This window comes from Corythoichthys intestinalis, chromosome 7 (assembly GCF_030265065.1).
Source record: "Corythoichthys intestinalis isolate RoL2023-P3 chromosome 7, ASM3026506v1, whole genome shotgun sequence".
Lineage (NCBI taxonomy): Eukaryota > Metazoa > Chordata > Actinopteri > Syngnathiformes > Syngnathidae > Corythoichthys > Corythoichthys intestinalis.
In genome coordinates this window covers 38,289,867-38,313,942 of record NC_080401.1, presented here as the reverse complement: position 1 = coordinate 38,313,942, position 24,076 = coordinate 38,289,867, and the positions used below count along the sequence as shown (strand labels likewise).

Here is a 24,076-nt window from a genome sequence, read left to right as displayed (position 1 = left end):
GGCAGTTTACATAGCGACTCTTCGACACAAAGACGCAATGACTGAGTAGCGGATTCGCTATGCGTGCATATGGTGTCGGCGAAGACGAAAAATTCTGAATCCTGCCTCCAAAGTGGAAGAATCCGATTGCGGGGTATTGAGGGGGGCTTCCTCCGCATGCATATCAAAGGCTTCCACGGTGCGAGACCGCTCCGATAACGTCAGCACTCGTACACGTCACATTGGGCGTGCGCAGCGGTGCTACTAAACATTAAAAACAGCAAATATGGCGGAATGTCGGCTTTAATTTACTGTTTTAATAATATTTTTAAATTAAATATGTTGAACGTTTCCATTTTTGTGCCTTTTTTGAACAAGAGAAAAATGCCATTGCTTCGAGTGGGTGGGCATATTTTTTTTCCCGGGCTGAGGGAGCTTGGTGGGGTCAAAGTGCATCGTTCTCTGTCGCCCTGTAAATCTGCACTGCCCCCTAGGGCCTGGCATGATGACTATATCGTTTTCATGCGGAATTGCAACATTGTTCGAATGCAGACGCAAATGCAAATTTGAAATTTTTCGTATTCTCGGAGAGTCACCATGTAAACGGCCCCTTAAAGTGCCAGAAACCAAAATGCCCGGGACCGATCCTCTGTTCAGCAATGTGATTGCTGAACACATTTGCAGCTGGTCGCTTAATAGTAAATTAATACTAATGCTTAATTTCCTTGCATCTGTATCATTACTACACACAATAAGGACTGTCTGGTGCTGGAACCTCTGCGAGTAGTTTTAAGATGTTGTCCTAAAATAAAACAAAATCCATTTTTTTGGAATGACTGATTTATTTTCTTAAATTTTGTAATGTGTTCGTTGCTCTGCAAGTAAAACCTCCAATTCCATCACTTCCAACATTATTTTGTACTTCGGGTGCTTTCTCGAATGTTCAATGTTAAAACCAATCAACATTATTTAAAGCGTAAAACCCTCTTAATGTGGTGGTCTTGACCACTTTTATACCTGCTGCTTAGAGTGCACCCAATCTGTTAGAGTGATTGACCATATAACTTAGTGCCCCTTATTTGAGATTTTGGTAAATCAGGCCCTGATTGCTAAATGGCCTTTATCTAATCCCGCTACCAGGGAACCGACAAGGATCATTGCTAGCCTTAACAGAAGACATCTTAACAGACTCCTACTTAAACCACACAGCTAATCCCAAGAAGCACCACTTTCGCCGACAAGGATAAACAAGTAAGCTAAAGCCACTGGCTGCTTGTAGGTTGGATTACTTCCACCGTGAATTTAGCAAGTATCTCTCCACAGGCTGTTGCGTAAGCGCGTCCAAAACACCCCAAGCCGATTGCCAGCTAGGCAGTCTGCCTTGGTCATTTGGGTGGGCAGAAGCAGCGGGAGCCATATCTGACTTGCTTTCTTTCGGTTCTCCTATCACTGTAAAGTCTTTAGGCTCGGGTTCAAAAGGATTTACCCTGTGCAACTAATGTGCTTTACGCCTGTACGCCAACGGACAGATCTGTTCTACTGCCCTCAAGTTGGGAAAGATCGTTTTCATGCTCCCTTCTAGTTCCTTGCATTTCCCCTTCCTACTTCATTCGTTCAGGCTAGTCCGACCATCACACTGGGGCTAACCTGTCAGTCACTCTGAAGTTCTCTCGTACGATTAATTAATATGGGGTCCCCGATGTAAGGAGAGTTCTCATTTACAAGTTCTTCACGCCTGAGGTGACTGCAGGTCCCAGAGCTTGTAGTAACAATTGCAACCCTTGTCAGCAGAGACAGGATGCTGGTCACATTATAGTCAAGCCTAACTGGCTAATAAACACTGATGATGCTGTCTGGGCCTGCAGGAACAATAATAATCTCGTCAACCTTGTTTACCTGCCAGAGCTGGGCAGAGGAAAAGACTAATCTAAGGTGAGCTAAAGTTCATGCTTGTTACAGGGAACTACAGTGTTTTCCAGTGCAATCACTTGCGAGGATCACCAGCTGGCAAAAATACAGAACCACTGGAGATGGAGAAATTGAAGGCAAAAGGTTAGAATTACTTTAACTGCCCGATTAATTGAACTTCTGAAGTCAAATCTACCATAGGTGCTGAACACCAACAGTTCAGAACAACTATTAAAACAGCCACTGAGCAGTTACAGTATCTACAGTTCTGTAATGTTAAATTTCACTCTGAGGGGGAAAAACTGTCAGCAAGTGCGCTTTGCAAAGGATATTTTTCATTTTTAAAGCCACATCTTTATTTGTGTAGGGATGTCCCGATCGCATATTTTTGCACTCAAGTCCAAGTCATTCTTAGAACCCGTCGATACAGAGTCCCGATCAGATACCGAAGAAAAGTTCCAAACGTGTTACAGTATTGCACTGTTTAAAGGAGTGGTCCCCAACCTTTTTCTCACCATGGACCGGTGTAATGTGGGCCTTTTTTTTCTTTTTCTTATCAGCGGCCTCTCCTAAAAATTGACGGCAAATATCCTTGGTCACAGGCATAGCGAGTTCTTCTTCAAAGAAAGGGTTTTGTGGCTTTCACAATACGATTCACCACAAGGTATGATGCTCTTAGTTCATCCACTTTTGTTGCCTCGGTTTGCTAGTTTTTAGCCACATATTATGCAGAATGGACTTGGTTGTCGTCTCCTTTTCTGGCCCAGCAGGTGGCCGTTTCCCCGTAAAAAAGCTGTCCAAAGACGTCGCGTCCTGCAGCACACAGCCAACAGCAGCTAACTTTACTTTTTACATTGACTAATGCTGGTCTGCTATAGATGTACAAACACCCCAGTAATAGCGGCCAACCACTAAATGGTGATGCACACAAATCTCTACTCGAATTATTCCATAGAGTAGATGAGCAGTAGATGGGTTTCAAGAAGCACATGCCAGATTGTGGTTGTTAACAAATGATTTATTATTTCACTGCCGCCCGATAGCAAATGAGCCACGGACCGGTACCGGTCCCAGCCGGTGTTTGGGGATCACTGGTTTACAGTACTTCCTCTTCAGCTTTTTAGGGCCCGAGCACTAAGCGTGCGAAGGCCCTATTGTTTTGCAAAGGATTATTAGGGCCCAAGCACTAAGCGTGCGAAGGCCCTATTGTTTTGCAAAGGATTATTTTATTTTTTTTATTTTTTTTTCAGGGCAAATGAAAACGGCCAATTTGGAGGCCTGAACATGCACGAAAAGTCCCCAAAATTTGCACATACGTGCGGAAAATTGTAAGTTTCGTTAATTTTGCAACGTTGCAAAAAAATGTAACAAAATGGCTTAGTGGTGCCCCCTTGAAATTTTAAAATTGGCCTATAACATTAGGGTCTGTCAGCGTAGAGCGATGAAATTTGGGGAGTCTATACCTTGTCCAAAACCGCTCCAAAAAAGCATTTACACCCATATTCCAAACCCAACAGGAAATCTATTATTTTGGATCGAATATGAAATTTTTATCGATTTACAGGGTGCACATTTGAGACCTTTTCGCCGAGGGAGTTAGTTGGATCATCTTCAAAATTGGTGAGAATGTTCAGGAGACATATGAGAGCTTAAGTTTTTAAAATGGTGCGTTTTCATTCACGGGTCTGACCTGGGCGTGGTGCCAAAGTCGGCCATTTTTTCGGCAAAATGACAAATTCAGTAAATGACTAATAGTTCCTTGACATAACGTTCAATCTTTTAAATATTTGGCATGTATGTGCGGTATCCCACCCTTAACACGAGTGCATTGAAATATTACCCATTAGGCCTAGCGCCCCATAGTGAGAACAGGAAATGCCTTTTTTTACGAGACAGGTTCCTCCTCCAAGGGAAAAAAATCTGTTGACCTCAAACCTGCATCAGGGGTGCCTTAAGACCTGTGTTCAGGTGTCTGATATAAAATATTGAGGTTTCGTTGAAGCGGAGGGGTCCAAACAGGAAAGTGAAAATGACCATCAACAATTTGCCTCGCAAAAAACTTTGAACAGTCATAATTCAGCAGATATACAACATATCTGCGCCAAACTTCCCGTGCTTGTTGAGAGTCATACCCTGAAGGGTCTTGTAGGGGTCATTTGCATCAACTCTACAGTGCCAACTAGTGGCGACAGAAAGGAGTTTTAAAAAAGGCCTTTCCTATTGGGTTTTTTTCAACGTAGAGCAATGAAATTTGGGGAGTCTATACCTTATGCAAAACTGCTCCAAAAAGTCTCTTGCACCCATATTCCAAATCCATTAGAAAATCGGGTATTTTGGATCGAATGTGAAATTTTTAGCCATTTGTATTACAGTTTACATTTGGAGGCCTGAACATGCACAAAAACTCACCAAATTTTGCACAAACATGCGGCTTTGCGTGGATTTCGATAATCTTGCGGCGTTACAAAAAAATGTAACAAAAGAGCTTAGTGGCGCCCCCTTGAATTTTTCAAAAAGGCGTTTCCTATTAAGTTTTTTTAACGTAGAGCAATAAAATTTGGGGAGTCGATACCTTGTGCAAAACTGCTCCAAAAAGTCTGTTGAACCCATATTCCACACCCAACAGGAAATTGGCTATTTTGATTGAATGTGAAATTTTTATCAATTAACAGGGTGCACATTTGAGACCTTGTCACAGAGGGAGTTAGTTGGATCATCTTCAAAATTGTTGATACTATTCAGGAGACGTAGGAGATCTAAAATTTTCAAAATGGTGCGTTTACATTCACGAATCTGACCTGGGCGTGGACCTAAGTCGGCCATTTTTTCGGCAAAATGACAAATTCAGTAAAAGACTAATAGCTCCTTGACCCAACGTTCAATCATTTTTATATCTCGCATGTATGTGTGGGATACCATCATGAAAGCTTTCAGAGCAATCACACAGAGATGCCAAATACCGCCACATGATGATTGCTACATGGAAGTCCGTGCCCAGTCCACTCATTAATTTCAGCCGTTTAGACAAGGTTATAGCCGCTGTCCGACTCTTTCACGTTCATTTGTCGCCGTTGTTAGCCGCTATCGTTAGCCTGTGGCTTGGCTACCAGAAGTAAGCACTGAAAGCATCCTCTCCTGATATCGTGAGAACCAGGGAGGACAGCGGGTGGAAGCCCGTCTGGAACCCGCCAAAAGTTTACTTTATGTCGGGTGAAAGTTTGGCGAAGCTAACTTAACCCTGACTCCATCCCCTTTACTTGTAGCGTTAGCTGCTAGCGTTAGCCTACCGGGCTTCTGTTTGATTGGCTTCCTGACAACCACGTGACTCCATACGTAGGCACACTGTCTGCTTTCTTAAAGGGGAATGAACATAGCCGAACAACACAGCGTCAAAGCGGGATAAAAAGACTATATTTAGAACCAGGGAGGACAGCGGGTGAAAGCCCGTCAGGAACCCGCCAGGAGTTTACTTTATGTCGGGTGAAAGTTTGGCGAAGCTAACTTAAGCCCGACTCCATCCCCTTTACTTGTAGCGTTAGCTGCTAGCGTTAGCCTACTGGGCTTCTGTTTGATTGGCTACCTGAAAACCATGTGACTCCATACGTAAGCACACTGTCTGCTGTCTTAAAGGGGAATGAACATAGCCGAACAACACAGCGTTAAAGCCGGATAAAAAGACTATATTTTCTTGTTTTATTAAATTACCGAATTTACCGACATGGTCAAAATTACGTCGGTCATCGTGAAGAATTTCGGTGACGGTAAATTTTCGGTTTACCGCCCTGCTCTAATTTAGCCCTTAGAAAAATATTAAAACCCTGATCCTTTCACCCGATTCGATCCTCTGAAAAATGGCCCGATTGATTTATTTGTGTAAATAAATAATAGTGATCCTTAATGGGTGATATTTCAAATAAATTACACTTAGGCTTCTTAAATTAAAACATAATAAAATAAAATACTGACTAAACAAGCAAAACTGTAAACTTTGAATCCTTAGCAGAAAGAACTTTAAAAAATGTAATTATCCAAGTTTAAAGTTCTTTTGTTAAAGAGCTTCACAAATCCACATTTTCTGCGGAAACCACATATCTGGTTGCAGTGACAATATCTGATTTATTCATGTGGAGGTTCAACACTCATTGTTGAATTTTGCTGAATTAAGTGGGTTAAAATACCCATGCAGGAGTGTTGATATAACTTTGGATTAATCCACATGTCTTTGTCCATTAGCAGGTATAATAGGTAAGCTAAAAAGTGTTCCCTGCGCTGCTACCGATTGTAGCGTCTCCCACTAGGCGCAGCCTGGTCGTCCGTTGCAATACCGACAGCTGCTTCATGCGAGTCGGCCTATCATTAGTGAAGTAAAAGAAGGCCCCAGCGTCCGAGAGGAAACTCCCACAGTTTGTTCCGCACGTAGCGCTTAGATTCCGCCAATAATGAATTTTTTGAGGAAAGAAATGCATAGAACCAAGACTGTACTTACTGAACCAAACTGAAAACGCAAAACCAAAACGGTTCAATCCATCTACATGAACCGTTACACCCTTAGTAAAAACGTGGAGAGTTGTCAATGGTGAGCTACAGTTCCACCCAAACCATCTCAAGATATTTAGACTGAGCAAGTGGAAGTTTAAAATCATCTTATTCAGTGTCCCAAATTTGCTAATTTATTTAGGTTTTCTCCATTGTCCTTATGCCGTTATTTGTGAATACGTCTGCCAAAATAACATGATATCCCAGCGCTAACTCCTCTCCTATTGGAGATGCTTTCTGACATAGCGTTGCTGATCTGGAATAGAACATGTTTCTTTTTAGGGACTCTTCCCTCATTTTTCCTGCTCCGCCCAAAACACGCAGCTACAACCCTTTCACCTCATACACAATTACTGAGTTTGTTGACAGCGCCATTGCTTGTGCTGGTGTGAAAAGTCCCTTTACTGACAAAACGTACGTAACTGCTAGGTTAAGTCCATCGATCATATCGAAACGGAATGAAAACAGAGTTAGTAATTGTATGTCTGGAAGACAAGTTTAAAAGAGGCTTACCTTGCCATCGCTGCATGGGTAGACTGTCTTAGGAGATGGTGAGTAGCTGGAACTGGTATTGGCTTCTTCTTTGAATGTTTCCTGGGTCTCCACAATGGGTTCAACCACCTCAGCCTTGATTGTCTGAGTGCCATTGTCATGCATAGGCTCTATAAACGAAAATTAGAGGAATCATTAGAGGAAACAACAAATGGATCAGTAAAACAAACAATATTACTGGAAGGCTCTAAACAACCAGTTGCACAAGACAATGTCATGTTGTATCAACTCACATGCTGACATGAGGATTGAGGTTTGAAGTACTGGACAAGTGCCCGAATGTTTGTCTGGCTCAGCCTAGACTTGCCTGTGCCTCGGGACAGGAGGTTATTTTAGCCCAGTGGTTAAGCTGGCTTGGTGGCTGGCCATGTTAAGCTCCAACGTAACTGATGAGTTTTAATATCAGGCAGTGCACTCCATCCTGTATACAAAGACACCCCAGGGTGCGCTAATCTCTTGCTTGTCCATTAGTTAGTCTAGCCAGTGACCAGGCTTCTTGGGCCACATCTAAAGCTCAAGTTACACCAACATCTGGCTGAAGTGCTTTTTGTACATTGCTAGGCAGTGAACTTGCAAACACTTGCCCACTGAAATTCCAGGACTAGATTTATGGTCGTACTGGACCTATTCATAACCATTTGCTAAATTATATTCCCATTGTTGAAATAACTGTGAGGTTTAATTGTGTGTTTAAAATTATTGTGTCAAGAAAACAGACTAAATTTAGCACTTGCTTATTGTAACAATTTATCACTGTCAAATACAGTTTATCACAAAGCACAATAAACTAACCTTCACTCTTTATAGGAGTGACCTGACCCGAATCCACACTTTTGGTTTCTACATCATGAAAAAAAGCGTTGACTACTTTTTGCATTCAAGTTGTCTCAAGAATTTGACAATGCCTATGAATTGATTATTTTAGTTGTAGTTTTTTTTTTACACATCAGGTTATTATTTTTATACGTATTTGTATAACAGCAAAGGATGTTTACATGCTACTCAAAATAACTTGAGTTAAAAGTTTTTGGGGCAACAATTTAGGCCCGATTTCCATTCTTTATTTTAGAGATTTGAATATACATACACTTAATCTAAAACATCTACCCTCCTATGTTCAAATACCAGATTTTTGTGATAAGAAAAAGAGAGACTTTTCACCTGTCTATTGAAAGGAAAAAAAAAAAAAAGGTTTTCATAGAAGGCAAGTCAAAACAACTGAGATTATGTGGTTTCACAAGTCTGTGTACTCTCTTACAACTGGGAATGTTGCTAGTATCAGAAAGCACTAATCACATTAAAACTCCTGTTAAGTGGGAGACAGCATACAACTGCTCAAATTGAAAGTGCCTCCGATGATCCCGAAATAATGTCTCGCTGTTCCAATATGCCTTTACATATATTTTTGCATCCAACTCTTACAACACGAGCCAGCCATGATCTGCAGACAGTTTCTGCAGCATCAGAGGAATTCCATTGTTCAAAGGTATCAGATAGGAAAGGGCAAAAAAGCTTTTCCCAAGACGTTAATATACCATGGAACAGAGTGAAGACGGTCAGCATCAAGTGGAGAAAATGTGACACAGCAATGACATTACCTAGAACTGGACGTCCTTCCAAAATTGTTGAAAAGACTAAACGAAAACTGGCTAGGGAGGCTGCCAAGAGGCTGCCAACAACATTGATGGAACTAAAGGAATTTTTGGCAAGAATCTGCTGCACAGTACATGTGAGAACAATCTCTCATCTTCATGTCTGGGCTTTGAGTTAGGGTGGCAAGACAGAAACCTTATCTTAAGCTAAAAATTGGAAATGTCCCACATGAAAGTGTAAAAATGGTTCAATAAAACAGAGGTTTGAAGGGGGGTTTGATGCAAACACAGAACTGCTAATCACAAAATACCGACAGTGAAGTATGATGTTAGAGCAGGGGTAGGCAAACCGGTCCTCGAGGACCGCAGTGGGTCCTGGTCTTTGTTCCAACTGATCCAGCACAGAGCTTTTAACCAATGAGGTTTCAATAGAAACAAGAAGCGCCTGACTGCAATCAACTGATTGCACTTATAACACACCATATTGGTGAAAAGGTGTCCTCTTGATGGGTTGCAGCAAAAACCCACACCCACAGCGGCCCTTTGTGGAATAGTCTGCCCACCCCTGTGTTAGAGGCATGATCATTCATACTTGGAAAATCGGGCCATTGCACCATTTTTTCAGAGGATTAGAATCGGGTGAAAATGATTGGATTTTTATTTAAAAAAGATATGTATTTATCTTTTTTTGCTTCATGCTCATACAGCGCCACAGCCTGTCAGCCACCCTACTGCAAAGCAGTGCGACCACACTTTTTCTTTGTCACCGGTGAAGCTGGCGTTTGGTACTTAAAGTTAACGATGACTGACATGTTTGTAGCTTTGATCTGGCCAGAAAAGCCTCGGTAACTCCACGATCAAAGGCACAAATGTGTTAATCATCGTCTGAAGTGTGCTGTGCCAACTCATTCATTGTGTAAGTGAGGCTGTTCTCGGCAGCATGAGCAAATTTAAGTGGACTCACTCATATAAGTCATATAAGAACAGTGTTAAAGGTGAAGCAATGAAAACTGTGGGTGCACCTACATTTTGCACTGGTACAATTTAAGAAAAAAGTTAGGCGCACCACTACAACCAGTGCAAAAAATAAGTGTGGAGCCTTGGGAATATACAGTGGGGAGAACAAGTATTTGATACACAGTCAATGGGAAACCCATTAGCAGTGTATCAAATACTTGTTCTCCCCACTGTATATTGCCGTGTATTTTTTCCCAATATCATTCAGGCCTATCCCAAACAAGTTATCAAATCAAATGAAGTTATCTGGTGAAAATTCCTCCAATTTAATATCGCAATATATTGTAATGCCCCCCCCCCCCCCCCCCCCATGGCATTGACAAAAGATGCAAAAATATATGTTTTATACTCCGCAACACTCCCGGAAAAAGCAGAAGAGGAAGTACTGTGAAAAGTACTGTACTGTATAACATGTTTGAAACTTTTGTTCAAATAGAAACAAAACCATTGAAAAAAAAAACCAAATTTTTTTCGGCATTGAATCGGGACTCTGTGATTCGGGTGCAAAAATATGCCATCGGAACATCCTTATTTCATAGGTATAAAAAAGTTAACGTGTGTGTGTGCACGCCTGTTGCCTTACCACTGCCTAGCCTCATGAGAAGCACATCCTGCAGCCGTCGATTGAAGTCCCTGAGTTCTTTGACTTCAGTCAGTAGGCTGCCATATTCCTTGAGTTTCTTGGTCTGCTGCATGAGCTGCCGACGGGTCTTTTCCAGTTCCTGCTGCAGCCTCCTCATCTCCTCCTCCTGTTGCCTATAGCTGACGACCAGCTCCTCGTAAAGGACGCGAGGAACCACTGCAGCAGCCACGTCCGTGTCCACTTCAAGATGTTGCTGCTGTTGATGGAAATTAAGGTGCTCCTGTTGTTCTGCTTCCATATCTTCATCTTCGTCATCCGCATCATCTCCCTCCTCAGCAAGTCGCTCCTCATCTAGATCCTCTTCACCTTCCATACAGGAGTTGGCGGCATTTCTTTCTAGACGAGCAACAACTGCTGCCAAACTTTTGGAGGAGTTTGAAATGGGGCGTCCATGGTCTTGAGATAGGGCCTTCAGGTTAAAAACCCCCCCAAAAAAACAGAGATGACAATTTAGAGGTCTGTACAGTTTGGGATATTTTCTTAATGTGTATTATTCGTATTTAGATCTAAGTATTGATGGTAACTAGAGGTGGGAATCTTTGGGCACCTAACGATTCGATTACGATTCAGAGGCTACGATTCGATTATAAATCGATTATTGATGCCCCCGCCCCCCCGCTATTAGCTGCTAATGTTTTGTACATTAGTTACAAAAACTGTATTTAAAAAAAAAAAAAAAAAAAAAAAGCCTCGCAGGCTTAAATAAACGACTATTTCAGTATCAAGTTAACAGTTAAAAACAATAAATAATATACTCAAATCCCCATTCTGTATCAGCAGCTATTATTATTCCATAATTTCCCTTTTGTCTACTTTCGACATGTGAAAGCTTTAAAACTATTTTAAACATAGATTCCAGTCATTATTTTACCGATTTAGGGGTATTTTAGATAAAAAGTTAATTAGGTTCGCTTGGAAGGTTCGCTACAACAGCCTTGCAGGGAAGTCTACTGCTTTAAGATGGCGGCCGTTTACTAACGCCCGCATCTAGCTTTCTCTACATGTGCTGGTATCGCCACCGAGTCACCGAGTCTATACTAAATCTAGTCCTATATAAATATGATTATCTACCTTAACATTATGTATTGTGGACGTACTTTGTAGCAGCTTTCGGCAGCAGTCAGGTATGTTGTTGCTTTTTTTATCTCGCGGCATGAGTTGAGCTAGAGCCGTGAGTTGAGCATTGGCATTACCCGAGGGGCCGGGTAATGACAAGCATGATGTTTAGCTACTCTTGCTCCGTACCTCATTGAGTCCCGAAGAGCTGAGTGTGTTTTACTTCCGCTTTACTTGACATATTTCAATAATCGGAATTTGGATGTTTGTGAATCGTTCTCGAATCTTCCACGGCCGAATCGCGAATAATCTAAGAATCGGAAATTTCGCACACCTCTAATGGTAACCCCCCCCCCCCCCCCCCCCAAACATTTGACCTACAGATGCTCCTAATGTCCAATAACAAACATTTGTCTACTATGACACTGAGAACTAAAAACTTAAGATGAACCCTTGGGGGTGAAAAAATATGCACACTGTGGGCATGTTTTTTGATGACTGCAGGAATTGCACATAGAACTAAAGAGGAGTCACAGAGTTCCTGATGAGCCGCTCAGAGGATTTGTCCGTGAAAGGGCATCTGTCCAGAGTGCTGGAATTTGTGTTAATCCACCATATGGTAAAAAAATAGTGTGAGGGATTTGGGGTGTTCATATACACCCACCATATATAATTATGTTACATTCAGCCCTCTTTTTTCATTTTATAAAAACATTTCGCAATAACTCAAAAGAGTAAGATCACATTCAATAACAAATTCAAGCTTACATTAAAACAACAGACTTTCGGAGTGATGTTTGACATTTTGTTTGCCTTGGTGTATACAAACAATGAAACAAGCTTTTTCTGATATGAGAAAATCTTCCAGTACTAAGCCAAATACGTGACAGATAATTGTATTCTTTTTGCGGGTTGATTTGATAGCGTTATTATTATTATTTTTTTTTAATTTATCATTTGTCATGCATATTTTCCATCCTTCCATTTGTTCCTACCTTTTTATGCCTGAGAGGCATCCTCTCCTCCCCATAACTGTTCTCAATTGAATTTCCCGAATTCTTGATTGACATCTTGGGAATTTTCATCTTCTTTTGCATTATCAAGTTCTCAAAGTCCTCTACAGTATCTGCAAAAAATCAAGACACAAACTCATCAAGTGTCTTTTCCATCTTAATAAAATTCTCCTCATCTTCCTGCCAGATTCACATTCACTAAAACACGTTGGGGGAAAAAATGGAACATTAAATCTTTGTAGGGATGCAAGTGCAGTTTTTAACCGCATTGTACACGGACAAGACGTTGACTAAATAGATGTCACATCCCAGACAGCTCACTGACGGGGATTAACGAGGTCGTGTGTAAAACTAAACACTATTAGACAGTCAACGAGAACGGGTAAGAGTAAGACTATAACCATGTAAAACAAAACAAAAAATGCCCTGTCACGTTATGCTGTCTGCGGGCTTGTCTGGAAATACACCGCAGCGGCGCATCTTCTTTGTGACATAAATACAAAAGTCAAACATGACAAACGCACCTTTCAACGCACAAAAGTCGGCATTGACTTTAGAAAAAGCGCGTATGCCATGCGGCTCTTCCCTTGTGCTTTATGTTCATGTTATGACAGCCCTACGTGTGCAGACAGCTAGCTCTAGCATGCTAACAACTACCGTATACAGCGACGAGCTAACAGACGTTAGCTCCGTGTTGTAAACAAACGACGTCCTTGGCTAACGTTACACGCCAAACAAGAATATAACAGCAGTCCTTACACAAGTTTTAACGCGTTACAACAATCGTCGCAAAGTTATTATAGCGTACCTCGCTAATATGCAAAGCTAGTCAGGACGTCAATGCGGCTATCGGGTGTCAGCTGAGCTCTTGAAGGTCCGATGAAATAACTTCACACATTTCCGTGTTTGGACACACATCGACGCCATTCGTGGGAAATTAGATTCGAAAGAAAAAGAATAAATAACTTACCTGCAAGGGCAAGAATGTGAGCCTCGCAAGGCTGGCCTGAGCTGCCATTCTCTCGAGCCCTGCGAACCACATACACCTTTTGATGATCGAAATCGGATCCGTGTTCAGGGCTGAAATCTTGGATGTTGGAAACAGGCAACGCGCAACACATATCGTCTTCAAAGAATCGAACAAAAGCATACATTATTTTATTTTCCTAGGTCGTGTACTTTTGAAGGTTGACTTGCTTCCCCCCGTTCACAAAGTATAAAAAATATACACATAGGGAAGGTTGTGACACATGTCGGCGCTCGGTTGCTTATGTCTTGTGCACATCAGCGGGGCACAGCATCAAGGCATAACTAACAGACAAAATATGTTTCCATGATAAATGTCATGCCAAAGGAAATTAAAAAAATAATAATTTGAATGGTGCTTTTTTTTCTCCCTCCCGACAACTTTTTCATTCCTTCATGTGTTGATCATACATAGGTACATTGCAATTGGCAAGCCAGTAGCTAGCACATCTGGCTCACCATTCTAAGGTCAGGGGTTTAAAAAAATGATTATGGCCCCTCTGTTTGGAAATTGGATGTTTTTCCCAATATGTATTGTTTTCTCATGCTTGAGTGAGTTTTCAAGCGTAACTCCCACGTTCCCAAAACATGCACGTTTGGTTAATTACATTCTGAATCAAGGTACTCAAGTCCAGTGCACATACCTGTCAACCCGTGGCCATTGGCAATCTTACAAATAGTGGCGTATGCCCTTACAAATTGGTGACTAATCTTACGTTTTATATAGCGTGCAATATGAAACAAAAATTAAACTCAATTTTTAAAATACCGTATTGGCTCGTATTTAAAAACTGAAAAAAAGGGGGTCGTCTTAAATTCGCGGTCAAGACATTATAGTCATTCACGACGCTAGATGGCGTCAGATGTCATTGAAGCGATGTTCTGTCATGGCAGATCTCAGCTACTCTCCCCATTCACGACGCGAGATGGCGCCAGATATCATTGAAGTGATGTTCTGTCATCTTAGCTACTCTTTTTAGTTTAGCCAGTTTGCATTATTTTATTGAGATGTTTTTCCTTATTCAGATTTGTTTCAAGACTACAGTTACAGCTAGACTTCACTTTGATGGTTAATGCAGTTATTGCAATTTTGTTGTTTTATCACAATAGATTGGTTTATTTATATTTCAAAAACCAGAAGCCATTCATTTACGAATGTGATTGCACTTTAGTTTACTTTTTTAAATGTTCAGATATTAAGATTTGTATGAGGCAAAATAACATGCTTTTTCTCTCAAATATATTGTTATAATCATTTGTTTCGGATGTACTGTAATTATTTTCTGTATAAAAATTAATTTGGTGTTCAAAAACTCTTTTTTTCAAACTTGAATCTTGCAAAAGAGGGGGTCGTCTTATAATCAGGGCCGTCTTATATTCAGGCCAATAAGGTAATATGAATTTATTGGTGATATTGTCACATATAACCTGGTGCAATCAAAGAACAATCAATATCTTCAGCTACATCATTATACTAAAATTCAACAGTTACTTTTGTTATTGTTGTATGTAGCACTTTTACAATTTCTATCATGTCTTTTGATGGCTGCACTTCATGGCACTTCAGCTCGCAATTCAGTTTGACTTGAAGGTAGTTTGTTAGTGTGTCCAATTATTGATAAAATTAACTTACCGATGCAATGTTTGAGTTAGGGAACATTTATTTTGCTAATTCTGAGAAGTGATTAGCAATAGTTGCAGACACATTGTGTTCGGCAACAAATTGGCAGAATAAAATCTCCGCTTTCGTCACTTTTCATTCTGCAGATTGCATCTTTATGACCAGTGTTGTTAATCTTACTTTAAAAAAATAATTACAGTTGTAAATTCCTTCTCCCAAAAAGTAATTGAGTTAGTAACTCAGTAACCTGACTCTAAGAGTAATTAGTTACTTGGCAAAGTAACTAATTACCTTTCATGTTTTTATTTAAAAAAAAAAAAAAAAAAAAACATAGTAAACTATGCTATTTTTGGAAGTCATTTATTGTTGTGAATCAACCGTTAAAGTTGTTAAAATTTCTCCCGTTTTTGCATTAGTTCCTTTCTGTCTACTTTCGACATGTGAAAGTTTTAAAACTGTTTCATCATTTAAATATAGATTCAAGTCAAGATTTTTCTGATTTAGGAGTATTATAGATAAAAGGTTACTTAAGTTCACTAGGAAGGTTCACCACAACAGAGCCTTTCTGAGAAGTTGACTGTTTTAAGATGGCGGCTGTTTACCAACGCCGGCAAGTGTATCATTTCACATCTAGTTCATGTACAAGTGATATCTAGTGTAGCATCATGTGGCCGTAGTTTGTAGGCTGATGGCTACAGTCAGGTATTATTGGACCCAAATGGCCTAGCATCGCATTTGCGACAGCGTCACAACTCCCCCTTTCCCACTCCCGCTCTTCTTTCTCCGTGTGACTTTTCTCGCGTCCTTCAACCAACCTAGTAATGCATAGTAACGCACATTGTTTCGTTGCCGAAACGGTGATAAAATCCGAACGGAGAAAAAAAAAAAACGTAATGCACGAAAAACGTACAGATTTTGAATGTACAGCGTACACATTTAAAAATCAGTGCTCACTTGTACAAATTATGCCGAAACCGTACAACTTGACAGGTATGAGTGCAGTGCATGTGTCATGCGTTTCAGGCCATTCTAACATCCTATCTAGGGGTCTCCAAACTGGTCCTCATGGACCACTGTCCAGCACAGACGGTTGAACCAATGAGGTTTCTGCTAAAACATGCACCACCTGACTGCAATCAACTGATTGCTCTTGTAAAACACCAGATTGGTGAAAAGGTGTCATTTAGTGAGGCTGGAATGAAATCCTACACCCACAGCGGCCCTTTGTGGAATAGGTTGGAGACACCTGCCCCTATGCCACACAATACAATTCTCATGCCCAAAATAATAGAACTTGACCATTGTCATAATGTAAAAATAAAATTAATTCACCTGATCTTAAAGGTGCAATAAACTGCTTCAAGGAGTGACTTTAAAATGACAGTAGACCGTATTTTTTTACATAAATCCAACAAAAAAAGTGACAAAACAGGCTTATTAATGAAAGTAGTTGCTAGTCTTCCTTTCTCAGATGTCTTCGACCCGCCCACAAAAAAAAAAAAAAAAAATCTCCAAACAATATGATGTCACACCCAGAATGACCTGCAGATTTTTGCAGTCTGCTGGCATGGTTTCTATTTTGTTGTTGCCATGTGACCGTTTTGTTATTCTGTCAACATGGACTAGCCAGTGCAGCGCTAGAAAGCTAGGTATGATCATTAATTATGGAATTGACGTCATACCCAGAAAATCTGAAAATCAAGTGGACGTTCCTTGATGCATTGTTTTGTATAGAATAACTACGAAATAGTAAAAGCCAGCAAGATTTGACTATCATATTCATTTTCTACTTGTAAAATAACGCTACAGCAGTTATTTTCATTTTTTGACATGGTTTTTTTAGGACCTGTTCCATTTACATGCGTAATTTTCATCTGGATATTAACGTGTGCTGTCTCATACCTCATAGATATCCAAAGATAGAGTCGGCAACGTAAGTGAGGAGGGCCAGCTGGAGGACTTTTCTGGCAGGCTCTATTGTAGCGGACTTAAGGTGAGTGATTTTCTCCACGAAAATACTTTTAACTCACCAAATTCTAGACAGATTTACACACGACTTGGTTTACTAGGACTATTATTTTAGCTTGATGTTGAGAAAAAAAATCTTAAATTAGAATTAAAATTACTGCCTATATAACATCTATGACAAAACAAGCCAATTGAAAATTGGTGCCCCAGGGGTGGATGAGATCAGTTCCTGACGACTATGGATGTTGTAGGGTTGTCTTGGCTGACATGCCTCTGCAACATCATGGACTGGAGGGTGTGCTCCAACTATAGGGGTATTAAACTTCTCAGTCTCCCTTGTAAGGTCTATTCAGGAGAGGAGGGTCCGTCAGGAATTCGAACCTCAGGGTCAGGAGGAGCAGTGTGTGCTTCGTCCTGGCTGTGGAACCCTCAGCAGGTACTAAATAGGGCATGGGAGTTTCTGTTTTGTGCATAAGCAAATTCTAAGGTAAGGATCTGTCCCCCCATCCGAAGGAAGAGGGAGGTTACCTTCCCGTACCCTGGGGTGAACCCCAATATACAGGAATTGAGCCAGGGGCCAAAGAGTATGCTTACACCTGCTCACCGCCTCTCACCGTGGGCAACTCCAGAATGAAAGAGTGTCCAAAACTCCAAACCTTCTCAAGAGGAGTGGTACCGGAGACCAAGCTGAATTTATGTATTTATTCATAAAATAAATACGATACGATACTTGTGGCTCATGACTTGCAGGTCCCTCCTGATGACCGGCCGAGCGGTGTATGTGTGTGTGGTGGGGGCCGGGGGCTGGCAGAGATATTTTAACACTGAAACACTATATTATATCCAGTGTTGTTAATTTTACTTTAAAAAAGTAATTAATTACAGTTACAAATTACTTGTCCCAAAAAGTAATTGCGTTAGTAACTCATTTACCTGAATGTAAGAGTAATTAGTTACTTGGCAAAGTAACTAGTGATAATTTTCATGTTTTTCTTTACAAAAGAAAAAAAAAAAAAAAGGTCACACAATGTGAAGTTTAAAGGGTTTTGGGAACAATTGGCCCTAGCCCAATTCTTTACCCTCCACTTAACTAGACACAAGGGTCTTGTGATAACTAGATAGTAACCTTTGCTATGTGTGGAAGTCATTTAAAGTTGTGAATCAACCGTTAAAGTTGTTAAAATTGCTCCCATTATTGCATTAGTTCCCTTCTGTCAACTTTCAACAATCAACATGTGTAAGTTTTAAAACTGTTTCATCATTTAAAGATAGATTTAAGTCAAGATTTTGCCGATTTAGGAGCATTTAAAAATAAAATTTAAAAAAAAGTTACTTAGGTTTGCGAGGAAGGATCGCTATATCAGAGCCTTGCTGCGAGGTTTACTGCTTTAAGATGGCGGCTGTTTACTAATGCATGTAGTCCTTAAAACATGTTGCCAATGCAGCCGTCTCTGTCATTTGCATCTAGTTCTATAATATGTGATATCTACCGTATCATGTGGGCGTAGTTTGTAGGCTATGGCTACACTCAGGTAAACGAGGGAGTTTATTTTATATCCAGCGATGAAGTTGGAAGCAGTTATGTGGCGTCGGAGCTACTCCTGTTCTGGTTTGCTTACATCCGTGGTACACTCAAAATGGCGCATGGAGGCGTGTCCGCTGGTTTGGGCACATGACTGACAAAGACCGATTGGAGCCACCTAGCATCGTGTTTGCAACGGCGTCCTCCCCACTCCTTCTCTGCTCTCTCGTCTCCGTGAGTCCGTCTCTCTCAGACTTTTATTATTCAACCAACTTAGTAACGCATAGTAACGCACGCCTTTCCCGCCTCAGTAACAGTAACGCGATGCCAAGATGAGAAAAGTAATTAATTAGATTACTCATTACTGATAAAAAATAACGCCGTTAGTAACGCCGTTATATTGGCCGTTGTTAACAACACTGATAATATCACATTATATCACATCATGTTACATTTGTTTTAGAGCCTTCCTTTCCCAACCACGCCCCCTTTACACCCACGAACCAAGCCCCCTTTAAGCCCTGATGCAGCCGCGCCCCCCACCTAGCTCTGCCAGTGTACTTTGGGTATCTTTGTCTAAGCGTAGACAAACAAGTGTTTGATGATCCCAAACGTGAGTTTGTAGTTCAACAAGTGGGCAAATTGTAAGTAGGTAAGAATTTGAGAAAGGGCGAATGTTTTTACTCCACTACATAAATAGGGGAATTGAGTGTATTTGCAGGATTGTTAAAAATAAATAAATAAATAAATAAATAAAAACCGACATGACTCATTGCTGTAGAACTGAAGAATCGTCATAAAATGAGTCAGTGACCAATTGAAAAGAGGAGTTTCGTAGGTGGTGAATGCCATGAAACATGCATTCTCACTTTTGTGTGTATTTTACAGCAAGAATGTACTATTTAGGTGCTCAACGTGTCAGTATTAATCAAACTCGCTATTAAGCTGAAAATATATTTTCAGAAACTTCTTATCCCTATTTTCTGTCTCAAAATGATAAGTTGCTCGGAACTGGAAACCAACCAATGTTCCACTGCCGCTAACTGAAAAATATTAATACAAATGAAACAAACTTTTTTAGGGGGATGAAAAGCAGGATTCTAATTGTTAATTTTCATTGATCATGATTAATGGGGACCAAAGCTAAAAGGCTAAACCATGCAAGGATCTTTTATTTCCGCAAGTATAATGGGATGTGGTGAAAAAAATGTGACCACCAGAGATGACAAGAAAAAAGGTTTTACTTATGGAAAGAGTATTTACTAGACTAAACCACGAGTCAAATCCACAGTATGCAGCTAACAAAACCTGATAAAAAAAAAACTTTAAGTCGGTGACAGTTAATTTCAATTTCCACTGTTTTCTTAGTGGAAAAACATTTAAGAACAAAGATTTTGACCTTTAAAGTTCCACTGTATCTTACAACTTTGAGTTCTCTTCTGTCTTATAGAAAATACTTGAAGTATCAATGACAAGAATATTACATGTCTGATCAGATTTCATTGACCTACATCATGTGTTCCCTGGTTGATCACTCATTTATTCTGAGACCAAAAGGCCACCAGACACAGTTGTCTCATCTGAGAGGACATAGGCTGTTCAGATGTAACTCTGTTGAAGAATAGCACAGTGACTATTCAACACAAACAGTTTTGTTCCACTTCAGCTGCATTAATTGAAAATGAATTGATGCAGAAATTTTCTGGCGCCTTTGTGTCTCCTCTGGTATATTATTTAAAAATTTCGAGGTGTTCATTTCAGGCTAGTTTTAACCATTTTAACATGCCCATGGTATTTGGTCACCGCACTCTCTGACTAGTGTAAGATGGATACTGATGTCCTTAAAAGAGCTTCTTCTGAGTTCAAGTATGGATGTGGGAATCATGGAGCTAAACACTCAACAGTGTGTCGATGTGCGGCATTTTCATTTATCTGTGAATGCATGCATAGCCAATAGATCAGCCTCTCAGTCTGCCACTTGATCAGAGGTTCAAAAGCTATAACAGGAAAACAAGCGATAAACCAAAAGATTTGGGCAGTAAATAGAACAGAATATTACTCCTAATATAAACTTGTGTTCTGTACTGTCCTCGAGGCTACTGGACTTGTCAACACAAGACTACTGTGTCTGCTTTAAAGAAGGCAAAGAGGGGAAGGGCATTTTTTAATGGTTCACATCATATTATTTTTGCTGCCTGGGGAGGTTAATACAATTCAAAAGCACTTTCTCCAATATAAATACATTTCAGGGTCCATTTGGGTGCGGCAAAGATAATGGACAACTTCCTGGAGAGACGATAAAAAGATCTCTTTGTTTGAATGATGGCTTAAATCCATGTCAGCCACAGTTGGGAAATATCACACAGGCATCACTTGTGTTTTTACTTCGGTAGACGAAGACGTACCATGAAAATGTAATGGTTGATTTGGTTATGTACTTTACAAAGTAAATATCTAGAAACAAGTAAACATATTTATAGCTGAAGAACACTTAAGCATTATTTTATTGCTCAAAAATAGCTGAAACACTTTTAATAAATAAGGTGCTCTTTTCAAGTGGCAACCACACTAAAAGAAGAATGGCACTCAGCCAAGCGCAGACCTCTGCCAAGGCCAAACAATCCTCATTTCGAGTAGCTGTAAATATAGTACGCTTTATGCATTTGGCCAAATGTTGCTATTGAGATTCATGTAGTATTCCTGAGAAATTATAGGGAAAGAAAACAACTTTATCATGTCTATCCCAGCGGAAAGAATCTTGTTTAATAAATTGGCAAAACGCAATTTTAATTTTTCTGATTTGTAATAGTGGAGAAAAACGTGAATAAAAGTGAGTATTTTTCAGGAACTGGCCATTGTAAGTGGTGGCAGCTATTTTATCAATGCTGACACTATCTTAGCCAATCAAATGTGAGCTTGTAGTCTTGGAGGTCTATCGTCTAAAGGGGCACTGACGGATTTTAGAAGTAACTTGGATACATACAGAGGTGGGAACGGTAGCCAAAAATTTTACTCAAGTAAGAGTAGCATTACTTCTGAAGGTAATAGGTACCGTTCTCGCACACACCATATAATAGTTTGCATTAGTCTAACACATTCATCTAACTATAGTTTAGGCAGACTTCACTCCATGCCCTTGGACACAGTAAAGTGAATCACCTTATCGGGGCTCATAAGGGGGAAATGAAAAAATGGTACCGTTTCTCGTAGGCACCGTCTAACTGTTTGCATTACTCTAACACACGTTATAAGATCAATCAGGGAATAGTATCATTTCTCATATATACTGTAGGATTGTTTGTACTACTCTAAAACACCTAAATAAATAGCACACCATAGTTTAATGAAAAGAAGCAGAATAGATACACAACGCCATCTTATCATAGGAGCCCAACGTGTGCGTCACGAGCAAGATTAACGCACCAACTCTTACAATCAGTTCTCCCGGCCACTGCAAGGACAAAGAGCAGGGCGCTCCGTCCTAAAACAAGTAGTGCCTCGCCCAGCCCGGATAACAAGTTGATAGTGGGCGCTTGGGACGTCAAGACCAGCATTGGTCACTGTGGCAACCACGTCCCATTCACGCACGAACCTAACCGCCCAAAACCGGCCACATAGGGATTATCCTAAGACAACAGCCACACCTTCGGCCCGGCCCACTCCACTGCAGCCTTCAAAAACACTGGACACTGAGATAACAAACAGATTTTGCTGCTCGGAAACATTTTTCTATGTAGCCTTGTTTTGGATCCTGAATTGTCCCTCTGTCGTCTGTTTTTTGCCTTGTTTTTGACCATTGTTGACGAATAAATGTTGGAAACGGCAAGCCGTTAATGTGGATCCAAAACACAGACCAGGAGATCAGTAGAGCGAATGTTTGTATTTAATGAGTACAACAAAGGGAGCATGCTAAGAAACGCGAGTATAACAAAGTACAGCTAAGAGAGCACGCTAGAAAACGCGAGTATAACAAAGTACATCTAAGAGAGCACGCAAGATGGCGTGAATATAACTGAGTACAAAATTCTAACTACAAAATCCAAAAGAGCACAAAAGTAAATAAGATCAAACCAGAACATGACCGAAGAATGTCGGGAAGCACCAAGGATGACAATGAGCACACAGCGGTAAGCAAGTCAGGTAATAAGCATATGCAATAGTCCGACACTTGTGTATGGTGACAGGAGTCCTTAAATAATAAGTGCTCCTGATGCGTTGCAGGTGTGTTGTGCAGCCTCGCCCATCTAGCTGATTCATGTGCTGGAATGGAAGGAAAATAACTGAGAAGGCACACAAACGTGGCGATAAATTGTCAACCTGTTTTCGGTGAGCCTTCTTCAAACTTTTGGAACATGGAGTCAGTACAAAGGGTTAACAAAAGAGGTGAACGCGCGGAATTTCAGCCCTCCCGGTTGACTTGCGCGGAGGCGACATCAGCAGAGTGGCACTTCGTTCGGCTGTCGACGTTTCTGTGCGGCTTGGCCGTGGGAGGCGAATTCCTTCACTTCAAAATAATATTACTCAAATTAAAGTAGTCATCCAGAAAATGTACTCAAGTCCAAGTATAAAAGTATCCAGTAAAATGAATACTCAAGTAATTAGTAACATTGTGCGTAACTGCTTATTTTTGTTTATTTATTTATTTTTTAGACAATGGTATTTTTTTCTCTCAGCAAACCTATCAGTATGAATTGTTGTCATGATACTGTACAATAACCCATTACATAACCACATCGAGCCAAAAAATTAGGGAAAAAAAAAAAAAACATTGAATTTCGGTGAGAGAGAAAAACAAGACAGAAATGAAGCATTTTTCATCCAAAGAGCATGAGTGCCCTCAAGTGGAAAAATAGTTCCTAGTTTGAATAGTGAATAGTTCCTTCATAGTTACTTTTATGAAATTAAACGGGTCATATCTTCGGTTTTCCTTGGTCAATCGGTGCCAAATACAGACTGTGAGAGAGGTTTAAATCCACGTTTTCGACTCATGTTGAGGAAAGCGCTCTCGGTCAAATAATTAATTTTTTGCGGTGCTTTAAAGATGCCACGTGATTGAACACGCTGGCGTGATCATAGAACGAAAAGCTTGCATCTGATTGGTGTACTAGAGTCATTTGACTATTGTTGCGACGTCTCATTGGTGAAATTTTTTAGAGCCACTTTTGGCATCGCTGTCAAAAAAAAAATACTTATAATAAAGAGGAAAAATGTAACGACTCTTGTGTACCCCAAAAAGTATGGCTTAGTAAAACTACTCTGAGAAGTACATTTTTCTAAAAAAGCTACTCAAGTGAATGTAACGGTACATGTAACGCGTTACCAACCACCTTTGGATACACACACCTCCGGACTAACAAAGTAGTAATGTATTACTGGCAATGGATAGTTCTAAAGTAATGGTATTTACAACGACAATTAAGGAAAATTACTGCCATTGGAAAAAATATGGAAACACTTGGATTTCCCTCTGAAGACTATTTGCTAATTAGCTGATGATCCAGCGAGTCTCATGACCATGAAAGTAACTGCATAATATTAGCATGGGACCACAATAATAATGATAATATTTTTGGGTTATAATCAATAGGGCCAGTTGAGCCGTAAAAAGACTGTGGGAGTCAGGATAGAAGCCAGACATCATGT

General features: G+C 40.3%; 2 protein-coding genes across 3 annotated transcripts in view; both read right to left on the bottom strand.

The window, feature by feature from the left end:
- bend5 (BEN domain containing 5) overlaps nucleotides 1-13,648 on the bottom strand; it is a 29,607-nt gene extending 15,959 nt beyond the window's left edge. The window contains exons 1-4 of the mRNA XM_057841340.1: nucleotides 13,267-13,648; nucleotides 12,279-12,409; nucleotides 10,168-10,636; nucleotides 6,937-7,085 (exon numbers count right to left, since the gene is read on the bottom strand). Of these exons, the coding sequence (XP_057697323.1) occupies nucleotides 6,937-7,085; nucleotides 10,168-10,636; nucleotides 12,279-12,409; nucleotides 13,267-13,450 (933 nt within the window). The 5' untranslated portion in view covers nucleotides 13,451-13,648. The remainder of the gene's footprint in view (nucleotides 1-6,936; nucleotides 7,086-10,167; nucleotides 10,637-12,278; nucleotides 12,410-13,266) is intronic.
- The window catches only part of agbl4 (AGBL carboxypeptidase 4), a 754,546-nt gene that overhangs the window by 190,116 nt on the left and 540,354 nt on the right, over nucleotides 1-24,076 (bottom strand). The window lies entirely within an intron of this gene.